The following is an 18547-nucleotide window of genomic DNA, read 5'->3' on the forward strand; positions in this document are numbered from 1 at the left end:
TGAGAATCTGTTGTGGCAAGGATTCTCCCAGCCTCGAGGATTAACCTTGAGCAGAGTCCTTACTCAAGGGGACATGCTGGAATGCAGCCCACTGCCATAAAAGAGAGCCCAACAGGCCCTCAGCTGTCAACTATTTATAGAAGACAACTGACTCACAGTAATATTTGCATACCAGATGTGTCTTGGGTTGGCTCTTGCTCAACTAGCCCTCAGCTGCTAAGGAAGATTTACGGCCCTTAACTCCTGTGATGCTGTCTGTAAGCCAGAAACAGCCATCAGGAGCACTGCCGAAGGCTGCTGCTCGAGCAGGGAAAGGGGCTGCGGGAGCACAGCCTCAGAGCCAGCTTTACTTCTCTGCACATCCACAGCTGAACTGCACTGACCTGATTTGGAGGCAGACACCTCAGTCCTGTCACCACCCAGTGGGGGCTCTGTGCTGTGCTGAACTGTACCTTGGGTGGTGTTTCTAGAAATGAATGCACAAATTACATATCCGTTATTCTATTGGTATTTAAGATCACAATCTCAACAAATGAGGTTGTTGTAGAGGGACCACCTCTCCCAAACTGACACCTACTGTGCCATAAACAGCAGCAGAGGCTGCTTTACAGCACCAGCGGCTGCTTTACAGCACCAGCTTCTCATTACACAACCTGGGCAGTTTTGGAGCAGTTTAATGGTGTGCCCAGGGACCCCCAGAGAAGGAAAGGAGAGCTCTCTGAAAATCAACGAATACACCAGTGGACAGGCAGTATGAAGTACAATTTCCAGAGAGGAACAGAGCTAGTGGCTCCTTTATCCTGGGCCAGTGATATCTATCCTGGGTTTGCTCCACCAGTTGATGAGTCCTTCTGCCCCAGGGGTAGCCAACGTCTGCTTCCACTGCAGTGACTACATGGCCAAGAGTCACTTCTTCAGCAAAGTAGAGCAGGTGCAAAATACAGAACAACCCTCACAAAAGTAACTCTGAAAGCAGCAAGGCAGTGAAAAATCAATTTCCCCCTCTTCCCCCCACAGCAGTTAGATGGAACCTTTAATCTCCATGAATGAAAGGAGGATGAAATAGATTTTGCTGAAAATTGCTGGGGTTACAGTCTGCTGAGTCTGAATTCACTAAGGGTTCAAATGCTGATAAAATGTGACCATCACCCCTGAGTAAAATAGGTGAGAAAAGGCAGAATGAAATGCTTCTGCCCAGACAATAATGGAAATGGCAAGACATAGAGGTTTTCAAAAGGTGAGATATTTTGAACTTGTCCTCAGACTTGTCTGCTGTTTGCTTAGGCTGTAGCAATAGCTTTTTTCTTTTTAAATGTACTGTTATCAATCACTCTTGAAGCTGTTCAAGTTAAGATTAATAAAATAAAAGAGATGCAAAAAACGTCAGACCAAGATTTTATTTTTGTCAGTGACATACATTTGCCTCTTCTTAGCCAGATGTAGAGAAAAACCCCAAACCAAACCCAGAATCAATAGATGAGATCCCTCAGCAGTAAGATATGAAGGGCTGCTAATTATGAGATGGCTTGGACTAGAAGCTTGGGAAGGAAGTGTTTCATGGACGGCACTGTACCTATTAAAGTGAAAAGCAGCATTTGTCTTAAAGAAATAATCACTACCTTTTTTTGTTCAATAGATTCTTGTTTCTGTATGACAGATGCTCTTACTGTAATGACAGCTCAGAGATACGAACAGTAACACCCTTTGTTCCTAGTAACACTGGTTTTCTCAGCTGCTTTTTTGGCCCTACTATGCCCTGCTTTTCTCAGACAGTGTTATCCCCCTTCTACAGCTCTGAGGACCTTACCTGCAGAGCAAGCACATTTCAGAGACTGCCTTTGGAAAGGGGCACAGCAGGCTATGGTTAGCAGCCTGGTCCTCTGTGGCAGACGGCCCCACTGGATAAGTCAGGAATGCCTAACTTTGGGAGCAAGAGACACTGCCAGAGATAACCACCCCTATGGAAGAAGCAGGCCTCTGTTCATGTCCCTGTTCCTGTGACTGGGAGCTCTGGAGAGTCAAATACATTCACAACTGGTAAGAGACCATGAGACAGGACGGCAAAGTATCCTTTCCTTTGCTTATGGAGATACTCCAGAAGCTGCTGCTGCAGCACATGGTTGGTTCTGTAGCACAAATATGTTGGTTCTTAAGCCTGAGGTTTTGTTAAACTGGCATGAAAAATATTTGTTATCAAAATGTATGTTATTCTTAACAGGGCAGTTAGAATGCCACAGATACCCCTGATTCATGTTTCAATCTTCCCTCACAGTCACAGAAAGTAATTTCATCTTGCTTCATCTGTCATTGGTTAGAAGCCAGGAAACTTTAATTCAGTATTATTGAAAAACTTGATTTTTTTATACAAAAAGAGGCATTTTTGACTAAAGAAAGATCCCCATTAAATTGAGCAAGAAGTTCAAATGTGAAATATACTTCAAATCTGGCTCAGAACAAAAAACTCTGGTTAACTAAATTAGGAAAACTAGAAATTCTTTATATGCTGGGTAAAGCAGATGGTGTTAAAATTCTTCTTCAGCTTGTCTGGAACGAGAGCATTTCAGCTGCAGCAGCCTCTCCACAGTGTCTGCAATGGTTCTTTCCCCATGCACCTTGTTGTCTCGAGTGCGGATGTTCACTGTTCCACTTGCCTTCTCCTTTTCACCAACAACTAGAAACAACCAAGAGGCAAAGGAATTAACTGGGTTTTTTTACAATTCTGTCACTTACTTGGGGGTAGAGTTTCTCTGTCAAAAGCTCCTTCTACTCTTAATGGATCCCAAATAGTTTTAAGGCTAATGCTAGATCCCCAATTTACACAACAGGACTAACATGCTGCCTCAAAACATGTACTTCAGGATGAGTTTTTAATTTTTCCTGCATCACTCTCTCTGAAAGAGGTTTCTCTTATGCAAGCATGCCTAGTTCAGAAGTGTACCATGGCTGCATGCAATGAAAACGTACTTCTTTTGCTGAAGTAGAAGCTAGAGCATAAATTATTGGGAGGATGGAAAATCACTTAAAATCTGACTGATAAAGGACAAGAGACTTCATATTTATCTCCATACTGCTGACCAGAAGACAGCAAAAAGTATCAATAATGCCTTGGGTCACAGTGATCTCCCTTCAGAGACAGCTATACAAGCCAGGAATACCTATGATGTCAGCAGAAGAGGTTCTCGGCAGTGGAGGCTCTTAGGAACAAATTGACCTAAAACACTGATTACAACTCTCTGCCTTGCTGACAGAATGATTAAACCCTGTAACAGAAGGGTCAGCCAGTACAAGGTAACTAATATATTACCCAGAATAAAGTTATACTGCGCAAGTTGAGCGTTTCTGATCTTCTTGTTCAGTGTGCAACCAGGATCAACATCAACATCTGCCATAAATCCAGCATCATGAAAGTGCTGCCTGACCTAAAGGAAAAAAATGTAAACTGTCACTACTGGATATTCATGACTATGAACTAATCATGACTTGTAGATTTAAAGCATTTCAGATTAACTGAACTCTAAAACAAAGCCACTGTCATGGGTTCAGGCTTTGGAGATGAGTCCAGTTCAAGAAATTAAAATACATCACCTATCATGCAACTATATACACTATAAATAATTATGTAAGCAGTGATGTGAACATCTAATGTTTGGGCTGAGTAGTGATTTGAGTTTGATATTGTAAAAGGCAGCAGGATGTGGAGCTTACTGATTAGAAGAGATTTTTTAAAAAAATCTTTGTAGACTATTTTATTTATATATAATATGCTTGAAAGAACTACAGGCAAAAGTGTGCTGGATGCGAAATATACAAAGACTCATTTTCATCTTTCTTACTGCTCTGCAAGAGTCACATGGCCATGAGGGACTAGAACTTGAAGGGTAAGATAGATTTGAGTGAAAGAAAAACTAAGTTTTCCAAAAATAAGTTTCACAAAGATCAACATTTGTTATTCACATATCTAAAATATAACTCAGGTGATCTTTAAGTGATCTACAACTTCAGCAGCTAATTATCACTGTAATACAAAAAACGACTCAATGTAATGTACAAAATTTGGAATACGTCTCTGAAATAAATACTATTAATCATTAATAACTAAGTATTTCAGATCAATACAATTTACTGAAAACAAAGCCCTGAAACCATATACCTCACCTTTTGAGCATACTCATCACATGCTGGTCCTACTGGTACCACCATTACTTGCTGTGGGGACAGCCAGAGTGGCCTTCAATAAACAAACAAAACAAGTTTATATAAGATCCAGTGTTTTTTCAGTACAAAAAATACTATTTACAGAGAGGAATAAATTCTACACAAGAAACTCTTAAAGTCAGTTGAACTGATGGGGTTCAGAGATGATGAGATTCATTACAATCATTTCCCCAAAAGAACTGGGTGTCTAAAAGGATTGGAAAATCGTGGGCACGAGCACTTGCTGACTGGAAGACTGTTATTGTGTGTTATGACAGCTAACAAAGCCTAATTGATTGAGCTCATTCCTAACTAAGCACAGCAAAACATTTACTTTTGAGTCTTGTCATAATCAGAGGGGTCACTCCCACTGGGTATTAACACAGGTAAAGTAGGTCACCTACAGAAATTACTCTTTGCAAGACGGTCCTGCTGCAAAAACAGTTGGGATGCATATGCCGTGGGCAGACTAGCTGTTTGCTGCACCTGCACTGGCAGTACCATGCAGAATCTTTATATCTTTAATCATTTCATATCTAAGGAAGGTGGTTCAGAAGAAATTGCCCTGTGGTATTCCCAAGCATTTCACCCTTGCAAGCAAGTGGAACAAACAGATCCTCTTGACTCTCTAGTACTTGGGGCTAATTTCTCTCCTACATGAAGAGTTTGCTTGAACTGGAATAACTTTCCAACGTTACCATTTGCCTCCGTAGTTCTCAGTTAGAATGGCAATCATTCTCTCCACAGATCCCAAGATAGCCCGGTGAATGATAACTGGTCTGGTCTTGTCATTGCCGTCATGGCTGTAAAGAAATGCTTTTGTAAGTTTTTTTTTCTTGATTCTATCTTATGCCTGTCACTGAAGTTACACAGAAGTTAAAACCACCAGCCTTTGTGCTTACCTGACAAAGGTGAGGTTAAATCTGACTGGCAACTGGAAGTCAAGCTGAATTGTAGCACATTGGTGGTAGCGGCCAATGGCATCCTTAATCTGAATGTCAATCTGAAGAACAAGAAAAACTTCTACAGTTAAGAAACAAGCATTCCCCTCTGAAATCAAATTTATTGTTTAGAGATGGAGCTTTACTCAATGCAGAGGAATTCTATGCAGTTTTAAACAGCATAGTTTTACTTCAGCCTCCATTAGGCTTTAAGTGATTTGCAGGCTGTGATGCAAAAAATATTAGAACTAAAACAGGATGAGTAATTAGAGAGATAACATATCAGGAGGGAACTACATTTAGTCTCAGACTATATTTTGTGAGTTTCAGTCAGGAACTTTCATGGGCCTTTTCACGGAGTGAATACAGCAGAACTGAACATGTCTCCCCACAAATGAGATTTTTTCAGCCTTGGAGTGGCAAATTTATACTCCTTTATTATGCAGCATTTGAAGACTTTGTAGCTTGTGTTACAAATTCAGGGCATGAACATAGGACAAGAATCTGTTAAACAAAGAGTCCACTTACCAGCAGGAACTCCTATCAATCAGTAACACTTGTTCTGACCTACAAGTCAAGCCTGTTCTTTCTTTTGTATCTAACACTTAAATCCTAAGTACACTTATGATACAACTTATTCAGGGAAGACTTATAGAAAATGACAGACTTATAGTGCCCTGACCATATTTATGTATTACACTGGTCACTTACTCATCATTTACCAGTATATATCAGGCTATATAAGGCAGTATGCCTTATTTTAATTCATGTAATAAACAGATCAGTGTTTAAACAACTCAAGATCTAAATGTCTTTCAATTCTGCATTCAGAATGCAGTTCATCGTTCAGCTAGTCACCAATGAGCTTCTAATCAAAATAAATTATTTACAATCTAATTTAATTCCAAACTCAGACTGTATAAAAAGCAAGTGCAAGATTAATTAATGTTAACAAAGGTTCCTGTATATTTGTCCTGCTTCAATCAAATAAGGAAATGACTAAATATTAGCTTCTATAACACATTTTACCTACAAGTCACAAACCAAAACTGATTCAAATGGCACATAAATAGAGAAATCACAACCAGCTTACTAGATGAGAACACAAACACAAGTGTAGTGTAGGTCTTTTAAGGAAAGATTTAAAGACCGTTTCATAATGTGCTGTGTCCTTACGTGCAAAGATAACAACGAAATTTCTAAAAAGCCCTACTCAATCTGTCCAAACTGAGGAGACTGTTCTTAAGAAACCTAACAATTCACATGATCAGTGCATGAGGATTTTTAAACTACTAAAACCCACCAATAACATACTTCATTACTGCAACTTTGAAACTGTGCAGTTAAAGGAATAAAATTTTGTTAAACCAGTAAGTTTACTTTTGATTTTCTCCTGACTTAGGATTCTGCTGAAAGGCTTATTTCCAACGCAGAAGTTGCTCTGCTAAAATAGGTCTTATAGTGCCACCTTGTGTTTATGTCACCCACTAAACCAGCCAGCTGTTTAAGCAGTAGATGAATAGTTTATTCATGTTAAATTAATTAAATGAGCATTAAAGCAGTTAAACTATGTGAAAACCAGGATCACAGAAGATTATTTCTCTCTCAAGTATGTTACGAGTTTATGTATCCAGAAAAACAGAGCATTTCAGTCAGACAGCATCTTAAAACAGGTTAACAAAAAAATAATTCCTTCTTCCTCATCCCAGCCTTTTTTTGCCTTATCCAAACAGAATTAAAAGCCAAATCTAGCTAGGGGTTAGCAACACACTAACCTTAGGTCCATAGAAAGCTCCATCACCAGGGTTTAACTCCCACTTCTGACCAAAGGCATTGAGGCTGTTTTCAAGTTGCTGGAGATAAAGGACACACACAGTCAGTGTTTCTTTACACATCACAGTTTCAGGTCAGCCTGCACCTACAAGTAGGTGACCCTACCAAATGCTACTTCTCAGTTACTGCTGAAACACATTTATTTTCTGAAAAGGGAAGTTTTAGAAGAACATCAGCTAAAAAAAAAAAAAAAAAAAAAAAATTCTCCAAATTTAAATGCACAAAATTAATGCACTCATTTTGGAACAGGCCAAACAAGTATTAGCTAAAATACAATAACTTTTTATATTAAATTCAAAGTTTGTAGTTGATTTGAGATGGTTATCTGCCCTGCTACACCAAACGTCTATTCCTGCCCTATCTTTCCCCCAGCATTGCACCTGCAGTGGCCAACCCTACTCCTTTCAGCCTCACTTCTGGGAGATGGCTTTTAGTGTCATTACAACGATTGCCAGAATTGATTCTCTTCTTCCTTTTTAATTACTAAAAAAAAGACAAGGAGAAAGAGTTCATTTGATGCTTACACAGAGACTGCCTCTGTACTGAGAGCAAACTATTTACAGCAGCCAGACTGAACTGAAGGCAGTTATTGAATTTATATCGCTCATGCCCAGCCCAGCTTCACTGTACCTCCCAGAAGGCAGTAAGTTCTTCCAGAAGATGCAGCCTTACATCATTGAAAAGAATAAAACTAGAACTATACCTTTTCAGCTTGATTCCACACTTCAATGTCTCCCAGGTACTTTTCAGGACGAGTGGAGAGATTCAGTTTAAATGAAAATCCAAAGACATCATACACGGTACGCAAAAACTCCAGACAGCTCTTTATCTCCTCTTCAATCTTGATGATAACAGAAATCATGTCTCAATTATGGAAATTTCAGTTTACCTGATTTTAATACCCAGTTTCACTTTGCAGCAGCTCCCACCTGCTCCATAGCACAGAAGATGTGAGCGTCGTCCTGCTGGAAGCGGCGTACTCGGGTGAGTCCTGTGAGAGCTCCCGACAGCTCGTTGCGATGCAGGACACCAAAATCTGCCAACCGCAGCGGCAGCTCGCGCCACGACCTCGGCCGATGGTCAAACATGAGGCTGAAGGAAAAGTTCGTTACTTAAAGCTCATTGAAAACCAAAATTCTAAAAAGAATAGTCAGGGAGAAAAAGCTGGTGATGAAGCACATGCCTATAAGGCCATCTGTGTAATCTGCATAGAGCCATCAGCCTTATCTAGATTTGTCAGGAAAACAATCTCCTTTTACAGCTGGTAGGCCTTTCCCTCCTCACCGAGAGGAGATAAAACAGCTCCTAAAACTGAGCATTAAAAGCTGAATGCCTGAACTGCCACAAAACTGACAATGCCCCAGTAATAATGAGGTTACTCTAATGATGGTAAAATGACATGACATTTCTCAGTGTCTCAAGTGAAGAGAGCATGTAGACAGCAAGACATGTAATTACATCATTCCTGACAGAATGAATAACTGAAGGTAGCCATCTTTATAATTACACAGGCAAAGGAAGCAGAGTGGGTTTCGTTTGGGGTTTTTTTTCAATCAGCACAATCTCTGGCAACCTGCTATGTATTTACCAGTGTCCTGGACAGTTCATAGGCTTCAGAGCAAAGATTTCTTTCTCCACTTCAAAGGAAAACATATTGTCACTGTAATGCTGCCAGTGCCCTGAAGTCATCCACAGTTTGCTGTTGAAAACATTTGGAGTGACAACCTCCTGGAATCCACGTTTTCGATATTCACTCTAGAACAGGTAGAGTACATAAAATAAGTAATAAAGAAAACAAAGGTAAGTACAGGCTTTAATCTGCAGCCACAGAAATATAAAAATGATGCCATACAGAAGTCCCATGACTTAGGAAGGGAAGGGAGAAAGAAGTCAGAAATTCAAGTTGGACATGCCAAGATACATCCCTTCTGTCATCCTTCCCCCAAACAATTTCTCTAGTAGAAAGTAAGCAGAAGAACAAGCTTCTCCCCTGCAAGCAATGCAGCAGTCTCTAATTACTCAATGACCCTTAATGTATTATGCTGCAGCCCAAATATACAGTAATAATACAGACTTTAGAATTCTTTTCCTACATATATTTTCAAAACAAATAGGTCTACAAAACCAAATGAAGTATGTTTATTAAAATAAATCAATATTAATCAATAGAATAGCAATAGCGTGAGCTTAGCTGTACTATTTAAATGTCAAAGAATTCCTATGACAAAGCACCTTTATCACAGCTTTAACTGCAGGTAGAAAGTTTAATACTGTTAAATGTAGCATGCTGTTATGTATTTTTTTTTAATTATGCAATTTCTCCTACAAGACTTCCAAAAGATATTACTTACCCGTATAAATTCAATTAATGTGTTATAAATGTAAGCTCCTTTTGGCAGGAAAAAACAGCTACCAGGGCTGAGCTCATGGAAGAAAAACAATTCCTGGTCCTGCAGGAAAATATTACTTTAAAAACTTAGTATTTGCACCCTACATTTTATCCCTTAACATTCACAAATCAATTGCTACTGACTGGGCACCACTAAGAAGAGTTTCAAAAAGAAAAACATGGGAAAAATATCCAACCAATATCCAACACACCAGATTAATTTTCACTGGTACTTTTATGTCTGTCAGCAGTTACAGGGGAAAGAAATTTTTCAGTTTCCTGTTTTATTCATTACTGATGAGCTAAAACTTTACACTGAACTCCCAACTGTGCCCCCACAGTTCTCTCCGCACATTGACAAGTATATGTTTAGCTCTGCTTCTGCAGCTCTTTAATTATCTGCATATGAACTCAATGTGTGGACTACAGCTGGTTCATGTTGTCACAAACAGGTACAACACACCTGAGGTCTGCATATGGGGAGTTCTTCAGTATTTTGTCATGCTGTACTAGCAGCAGACATTTTAACCTTGTTCAGAACTATCGGTTATCTGACAAAGGTTTTCATCTGAAAAAACAAACCCAAAAACTAGCCATCTGAAAACACAGCTGTATACGGCAGATTCAGAATTCTAGCAGGAGGAAAGAACTGCATGAACAGGCTGCAACAAACTGCATAGGAATGAGCACTGCCTGTGGACTGGAGCATTCACAGACTGCAGACTGAAGTCTATATCCTGCTCTGATCAACATCTGCAATAAGACTGTCATTTAAAGCATTACAAAGTTATTTATTTTAGGAGTTGGATGCTCGCAAGAAAAGCAGCTGACTTCACAACCCAACTGAAAATAAAATTGTGTCACACCTTGGTTGTGGAAGCAAGTATAGGCTGTCTTCAAGATGCTTCATATCCCCACAGTGCTTTTGAAATATGTTACTAGAAAAGCTGTCTCACCCGCCCAATTTTTCTGTGATCTCTGCTTTTAGCCTCCTCCTGGAATTTCTCCCACTCCTTCAGCATTTTTGTATCTGGGAATGAAATTCCATAGATCCTCTGGAGGGACTCCATATCGGCCTTGCCTTCCCAATAGGTAGAAGAATTCTGCATGCAGAAAGAAACAAAATATTGAAGAAAAGGAGAAGCCTCCACATTTTACTACTTCTGCCTGTTATGAAAAGGTATGCAATTATTAATAAATCATTACTGTGGAACAACTAAGGCATAAGGAGAATTTTAATGTGAAATTCAGAGCACTGATTGAAAAAATCCTTAAAGGTAAATACAGTAAGTAAAAATTATTTCAGGCTCTTGTCTTTTTTAAAAGCCAATGTGCTTTGTAGCTATTCTATTCCAACTGTTTGCTCACAAACAGCTATAATCATCAGCTGAGCAAAAACTATAAACAGGAAGTTCAGCCAAACCTTAAACCAAACTCACACTTGTGCTGGAATTGCAGGCCCTGGACACTTAGTTGGGCTTCACACCATGTGAATATCATTCTAGCATACAATCTTTCACAATCTGTAACACGAAGTTTTTGGCCAGCTTATCCATTTCACAGTACATTCCTGGCTAAGCCCAAAGACAGCAACACATCTGAAGTGTTGCAGTGAAAACATTTATTTAAGGCAGTTCCAGCACTTACCTTATGAATTTTTATGGTCTTTATCTTGCCAGTATGCCTGACATGAGGCCCTCTGCATAAATCTATCAGGGGACCACACCTAAGAAAAGGAAAGCACTTATTTGGTACATTTAATCCTAGAACCATAAATCCAGTAGTATTTATGATCCACACATAATTACCTGTATACTGTAGTAGTTGGGGTATTGACCTTCTCATTCAGGATGCGACACTTGAATTTATTATACTGAGAAGAAAAGCAGCACACATACTTGTTAACTCCTTGTTCAAAAAAGAGAAGTGGCCAACAGTTTAAATGATTTGTAAACCTGATGCTGTGTTGCATCAGAACAGGCCTGTAAAAGGGATAGACAGGAGGACAGACTAGTAGAGCAAGGTGCCCAGCAAGCAGGCTGTGCAATATCTGTCCTCCAACGGTTTTGAAGGCCTAAATGGACAAACTCAGGAATTCTGGTCTGACCTCAGTGTCCCTATGCCTGACCCCATGTCCTGTGCATGAGACTGGACTGGATACCTATGGAGGTACCTTCCAACCTGAATGATACTATGATTCTCCTGATGTCGTAATAGTGAAAACTCATTAATGAGTGCCTCAGGAGTGCCAGGAAATTATTTGCAGCTAAATACTAAAGAGAAAGGCAGGTTTTAGTGTTGCTTGAACTCTTTTAAAAGAGTCTAAAAAAGTTTTATAAAGCTTTCTGAATGCAGTAGCAACATATGCAGTCCCATTGTCACTGCAGACAGGATAATACAATGTAACTGCATACATAATATGTTGTAGATTTACATTTCTGGGAAGTAAATAAAGAATGTGGCTTCACATAATTTAGTTAGATCACCCTGGGGAAGAAAGGAATTCTAACAGTTTTAGAAAATCACAATGCCTATTTTCAAGAACCGAAGAATTACTTCCTTTTTTTTTTTCCTAAATATAGTAAATGAGTTTCTAAGAACCTATCACCTGAAAAAGTTAACTTGGTATACTTTCTTCTACCACTAATAAAACATGCCCTGAAGTTACAAATACTTAAAAGACTAATTGTATGAGGCTAGAAACAGCCTTCTACAACAGCCCACCTTAAACATTTCAAGCAGTGTCTCCTTCTTAACTTCCAGTCTTTCAAAGGCTTGTTTTTCCTTCATTATCTTCTTGCATAATGTTTCCAAAGCAGAAAAGTCATTACTTGATACACCCCTAAAATAAACACACAGAGAAGTGAGTAATTTCTCCTTTCATTTTCAATTTGTGATCCAAGTGCAATGCACCAACTTGTGGTTGGGATGTCCTACAAAAAACCAAAGTCATCTGCAGTAGTACATACGACTTTGTTCTAAGAACAAGCACATAGCAGGAATTTTGCTGTGACTGCCACCCATCCCCAGCTCCTAAAAGAACAAAACCAGAAAACCTACCCTTCCTCAAGAAACATGTCATAATAAAATCCATTTTCTATCGGTGGGCCATAGCACAAACAGCCACCATAGATTCGTTCCATAGCTTCGCCCATTATGTGAGCACTTGAGTGCCAGTAGACCTAACAGAAGTAAAATAAAGAAGGAATCAGTCTGAATACAGATGACACATTTCCAATTACATTTTATTTAAAACCCTTTCTGAAACGCTTGCTTTCAAGGATACTTGAGGCACATCCCACATTAGAGCAATGTGCAGAACAGAAGTGACCTGCCCAGCAGCACTCTCATCCTCAGCATCAGTGTTTCCAAAAGGCAGCATTTCCACTGGAAAACTGCTGAAATGGAAAACTTACATCCTGGTAGCAAAAACTTCTTACTTTCAACTATTACTGACGTTATGTAATTATTGTCAAGAAGCCAAGAAACTAATTCAGAAACCTTTTTTTCTATGAACTTTAATCAGCCGTATCTGCATAATCACCAAGAGATGTACTTTTAACATTAGGCTGTGGCTCTAATCCAGCGATCTTATGTGTGGGAAATCCTGCACACTCCATCTTGTACAAACACCGGAGGTTTTGACAAAACCAAATCTCTTAAGAGTTAGTCTGCCTCAGTTAGCACGAATCAAAATCATAAATTGAGAGCTGTCATTTAGCCAATATGAAAACGCTAGGTTTGAATATAAGACTTCTGTGATGAGTTTGACTGACAGCTTCTTGTACCAACAGATTTTTTTCTAAAGAACTTGTTCACAAATTTACTGGCTGTGCACATTTATCTGATTTGAGTAGCCAAAATAAAATGTAGATGCTCTTGCATACACAAAGAAAAAGAGCAGTCAGTCTATTCAATACTTTAATGATTCTACACAGAAAGTATTTTTCTACTCGATTTTGTTCCCAAAACCAGTGCTGAAAATGTTCAAAAGACCTACTTTACATTAACATGAAGGCTAAAAATACAAGTTTTTAACAAGAACTACAGCAACTGCAAGCAGACCTGGCTACAAGCACACAGCAAAATGTAAATTATCTGCAGTACCACAACCCCCCCCAGTAGGGAACAATGAGGAAATGCAGATATACCTAAACCACAAACCTGTTCTCTTCATCTTCTGAACACAGTAAATATTTAACTAACTGCAAGAGGCTGAGTTAAATGTAAACCTGAAACAAAAAAAAACGTTTTGCTGAAAGATACTCACTGCTTGAGCCTCTTCATCTTCAAACTTAAGCAGCTCCAAGGAACAATCCTCCTCCAAAGGACGGTCCAGATCCCAAACCACCTTGTTGACTTTGGCAATAACCGTGTTGTCAGCTAATCCCTGACTACAGAACACACACAGAAGTAAAATTACAAGAAACTATATTGTATTTTGAAACCAACAAGCGAAAGTTCTCCAAATTTGCCCTCCACTTTGAATAAAACTTTAGGAGCGCTCAGAGTGGATATAATGTCATAAATAAATTCTAAATAAATGACTGGTTTAGCCGGTCCTGAACACTCATGAAAAATCCTACTTATATTTTAGGGATATGGGAAGAAAACTGTGCTGTACACTTAACCTTTACACCTACTTGACTTAGAGGCAGCATCCTCCAAGAACAAACCCGACTTCACAATCCTATGGCAATATAAGAGAGAACCACCCTCTCAGAAGTTACCAAATACCATTTTTTACATAGAAGCTTTACTGTTTGTATCTATTAGGCAAAATACACTTTCCATGATCTCAAATCACAGAAGCAAAAAAGGTTCCAATGACATGGCATCTTATTATGGACAGGAAAAAAAAAAGAAAAAAAAAGCATTTTGCTCTTAGGAATCATCCCATCTTTGCAATTTTAATTGTCAGGGTGTTCACTGAGTATCATTCAAAAATACTTCACAGCAGGTATGAATAACCTGGAGATGTGCAATGCTCTTCTTAACAGATATCGCCCATGCAAATAAACGTGGAGAATACTCATATTGTTAAATTTCTTCATAATCAATTGAAACATCACCCAGCAGTCATCCTCCTCAGGTCAATGCAAACTGGTTTGCCGTGCTAACATTCTATCTGGTAATTTATTAGCAGATCAGATCTTAATGCAATAGCACTACTTGGATGGAAAAATACACTATTAGAATGTGTCTACACCACCTAATTTTTATTTTTATTTAATTTTAGAAACTGTGTCTTTATAAGGCAAAAGAAAATTGCACTCTAAAGCTAAAACTCTACTGGTTACCTTCAGTTTACTGTATGCTTTGACATGCTTTAAGAGGACTTGAGATAAATAACAAAGAAATTATAAATTACCCATCCCCTTAAACTCACTATCTGAAAATGGTTGTGTAGTATCACAGAACAGAAACATACCTAATTCCACAAGCTATTTGATAAGGAGTAGTCTTCCAAGATTCAGCATCAATCTGCTTGCCATCAGGTAATGTAACTTTAATGGGTTTACTGTCATTTGCAGCTCTTTCTGCAAGGAGTGCATCATGTTCAGCCTTAAGTTTATTGTACATCTCTAAACGCTCATTGATAAATGCAGGCCAGGGATTCAGCTGTATACGATAAAGACAAAGGAAAATTATTAATCTGATAGCACATCATGTCAAGAATGCCAACAACACAGATACATTTTTCATAAGCAGCCATGTGACAAAAGCTACGTATGTGCTATATGTAACAAATAATCACCATTATTTTAGGTTATATAGCATCAATTGTGTCGTAAGACCACAAGACTTCAGCTTAATGAAATCTGTATCATTGTACACCCGTTCAGTAAATCATGTATGTTACCAAACAACTACACCATCTAACAAACTACACAAGGAAAAAAGTCAAGTAGAGAAGACTGTATAAGTTCAACACAAAATAAGATTTTTCTTATTAGGTCAAAAAACTGAGGGAACACTCCGGTCTGAGCCACCCAGACAGGAACTGACTCCAGCTTACACACGTGTAATGACGTCAGGACTATCCGCCTGGGCACAGCCGGCGTGGCACAGCCATGCGCTTGGCTCAGGACTGCTGCTGACTAGCAGCTGGCCCTCCGTGGAGTCAGAGGGATCTGTGTCTACCCAACATGATGAAAAAGAGGAGAGCACCTTAGGCAGGCTTTCTCCATCTCGGAGATCTGCTGCCTGCTTCCTGCTGCAAAGAGCTACAGGGAAAAGCATCACCTAGCCCAGCTATGGGAATCTGAGCTGTTCTCTTATTACACAGTGCAACTTAATACAAAAAACACCAATGGCACTTCAAGGCACACTGTCGGAGGTGTAACTATAACGCCTGATAAAATACTTCAGAAGCACAAACTGTAGCAATGCCAGCAGCGCACAGGGCAGCAACGAGGACCCCGCATCCTCCCAACCCTCACGGCCGAGGGGCTGCTCACCTCCGACCGCCCTCCATCGCCAGCCCCTTCCTTCATCTTCTTCTTCCCGCAGTCTGCTTTCTTCTCTCCCCCAGCGTCCACCTGCGGAGGGCGAGCACCGTTTAGCCATGCCCCGGCAGTCCTTCACTCCTAAGGCGCTTAAACTCCCCTCGCCCAACACAACGCGGAAACGACCCAAACTCCTCGTCCCGCAAAACCTGCGTGCCGCCAGCTCCGTTCTCCTTTTCCATGGGGCACACCCCACCGCCCCCCGGAGCTGGGGAAGTCCTCGGGAAGAGGCCCGCTCCCCCCGCCGCCGGCCCCCAGCCCGTGCTGCCGGCGCGGCGGGGCCCACCTGGCTGTCAGCGCCCGCCATGGCCGCGCGGAGCCGCCCGGGAAGGGGCGGGCGCGGCCCCGCGCAGGCGCCGCTCGGCCCGCGGCTGATGCAACCGGGGTGGCCCCGCCGCCCTGGCCCGGCCTGGCCGCAGCGGTGACAGTGGAGCTGTCCGGGCCGCCCTGAGGTGCTGCGAGCGAAGGCGGACCGTGACGGGCTGCGGCGGCTGGACGCGGCCCAGGCTCTGTCCACGTCCGTGGAGGCGGCGAGCGCGCCCCGGCGCTCTTCTCGCTCTCACGGGAACAATCACAGAATCAATTAAGTTGGAAAAGATGCCCGAACCGCCAGCTTGTCAAGCAGATCACGGCGCTAAGTGCCATGTCCGGTCTTTGCTTGAACACCTCCAGGAACGGGGACTTCATCACCCCCCGCGGGCAGCCTGTTCAGTGTCGCATCACCCTTTCTGTGGAGAAACTCCTTCTAATGTACAGCCCAAACCTCCCATGGTGCAGCTGAAGACTGTTCTCTTGCCTGTCAGTTGTTGCCTGGAGAAGAAGTGGTTTCCCACTTGGCTACACCGTCCTGTCAAGGAGTTGTGGAGAGCGATAAGGTCTCCCTTCAGCCTCCTTTTCTCCAAACACCCCCAGCTCCCTCAGCTGCTCCTCATCACACTTGTGCTCCAGACTCTTCCCCAGCTCAGTTTCCCTTCTCTGGACTCACTCCAGAACCCAGGATACCTGGCTACCATTCCCACTGACACAGATGTTCAGTCAAGGATGGATCAGTAAATGGGAGTACTCTTTGCAAAAGAGACTAAAATAAAATGAAAATCGGGTTGACCGCTGTCTGATTTCCCAGGGGAGGGGAAAAAAAAATAAATGTGTAGAAGAGATTCTGAGGTGGTTGTGTCAGACTCGAACCACAGGAGCACCTGCGGCTGTCCCAAGCTCAGTGGCTCAGAAGCTAGGACTCCTCTAAGGAAAGGATGTGATATTCAGGCATGGCTTTTGCTCTGCAACCATCTTTCCTGCCTCTCCTGCTGTTTTTCTCAGCTAATAATGATACCTTCATTTAGGAAGGTTACTATTCTTGCAGCACAATCTCATGGTGGCTGTGGACTCCTGGAGTGGCCAGTCCCAGCCTTACATGTGTTTGGTAACCTTAGGCATATTAATATACTAGGGAACTCACCCAGTAGCCTAGTTTAAGCAAGATGTTCATTACCGCATTTCATGGTTTTGAGAAATCATGATGTAGCATCCTTACTTTGAAGAGAGTAAATCATGGGTCAGGTCTTGTCTTGGACTTCCACTGCCTGCAGAGGACCCAACACCACTTCTGCCTCCTGGAACAGCTGCCTTCTCTTCATCTCCAGCTGTAATTGGGGAGTTTAGAGTGTCTAAAATGTGCTCGAATGGGTATCAGGACACCTCAGGCTCCATGGACTTAAGTGCTATGAGCCAAAGATTCAGGTGGAAAAAAAGGACATTTTATATAGCTTTCAAATACTGGTAATGAGGTGGTGAAGGATGGTTTAGAGAGTGTCACTGGGCTATTTGACCACAAATGTAGGAGCTTAAAAATAATGCAAATATTTTATCTATTTGTTAAAATATGAAAATGGTAAGATGTAGTAAGTAAGAACCTAAAGCCGTAATCAGGCCTAGATCTGGGTAGTTCATTTGTTGTCTGAAAGTAAAGTGTGAACTGCATAAATATTTAATAAACAGCTAAATTTAATAATATATGTATGACCTTTTGTAGAAATACAATGTTTAGTAATACAAAGGGCATTTGTTTTACAATTACTAATTTTTATATCTGAAAATCTCCTAAAATCTTTTTAGGGTGGACAAATTACAAGAGACAGAACATTCCAAAACTTATAGATAAATTATGTAAGGCGAAGATGAAGAAAACGTATATTGATGCTGTTCAAAAGAAAAAAAACGATTAAGTATTTTGAACGCAATTGGGAAACTGTAGAACTGTCTCTTGTGCCAGAAGATGGCAGCAGAGATACATGCTGATCTACTGAGACACAAATTCTGCTGAGCTCTTGGCTTTAGGAAGTAGGTTTTATGGCAAAAAGCACAAAATAAAATGAATGTTTTACTGATTTCTCTCTTAAGCTGTGTAATTTCCAATTTTAAAGGGGAGGGGGACTCATCGCCTGTGGAGGGCATAGTGACATTAACTCTGGGTTGGCACCAATTAGCTGCAGCAAATTCTTTTTGTGTTTGTTTGACATGTTCAGATTCTTTTACATTGTGGTAATATTGGTGGGGTCTAAAATCAGAATGAACACAGAAAGGGGCACAGGAGGATCCTATGAGTTCAAATGCTTGTGGCTCTCTTTCTGCCTGCAGTAACATTTCAACCCACTCCTGCCACAGAGCCAAAGGGTTGGTGATTG

General features: G+C 40.8%; 1 protein-coding gene across 1 annotated transcript; it reads right to left on the reverse strand.

Annotated features, from left to right (window-relative positions):
• Window positions 1-1383: 1383 nt before the first annotated feature.
• TARS1 (threonyl-tRNA synthetase 1) lies at window positions 1384-16204 on the reverse strand. Its single transcript, XM_083883735.1, has 19 exons — window positions 16153-16204; window positions 15819-15899; window positions 14789-14979; window positions 13628-13751; window positions 12418-12539; window positions 12082-12199; window positions 11166-11230; window positions 11005-11083; window positions 10314-10460; window positions 9320-9418; window positions 8557-8723; window positions 7898-8060; window positions 7672-7809; window positions 6911-6988; window positions 5097-5197; window positions 4893-4997; window positions 4156-4228; window positions 3305-3419; window positions 1384-2671 (listed from the first exon to the last, which is right to left on the reverse strand). The coding sequence occupies exons 1-19, from the start codon at window positions 16171-16173 to the stop codon at window positions 2523-2525; spliced, it is 2136 nt and encodes a 711-aa protein (XP_083739861.1). The 5' UTR covers window positions 16174-16204; the 3' UTR covers window positions 1384-2522.
• Window positions 16205-18547: the final 2343 nt, after the last annotated feature.

This window comes from Zosterops lateralis (assembly GCF_965231275.1).
Source record: "Zosterops lateralis genome assembly, chromosome: Z".
Classification (NCBI taxonomy): Eukaryota; Metazoa; Chordata; class Aves; order Passeriformes; family Zosteropidae; genus Zosterops; species Zosterops lateralis.

Excerpts from the sequence above, each read along its gene's own strand:
- TARS1 (XM_083883735.1), bottom strand. The coding sequence starts at position 16,173 with ATGGCGGGCGCTGACAGCCAG. Across the intron at positions 12,540-13,627 it reads AAGATGAAGAGGCTCAAGCA|GTCTACTGGCACTCAAGTGC; the intron begins GTGAGTATCTTT and ends TACTTCTGTTAG. Across the intron at positions 5,198-6,910 it reads GAGCTTTCTATGGACCTAAG|ATTGACATTCAGATTAAGGA; the intron begins GTTAGTGTGTTG and ends CTTGTTCTTCAG.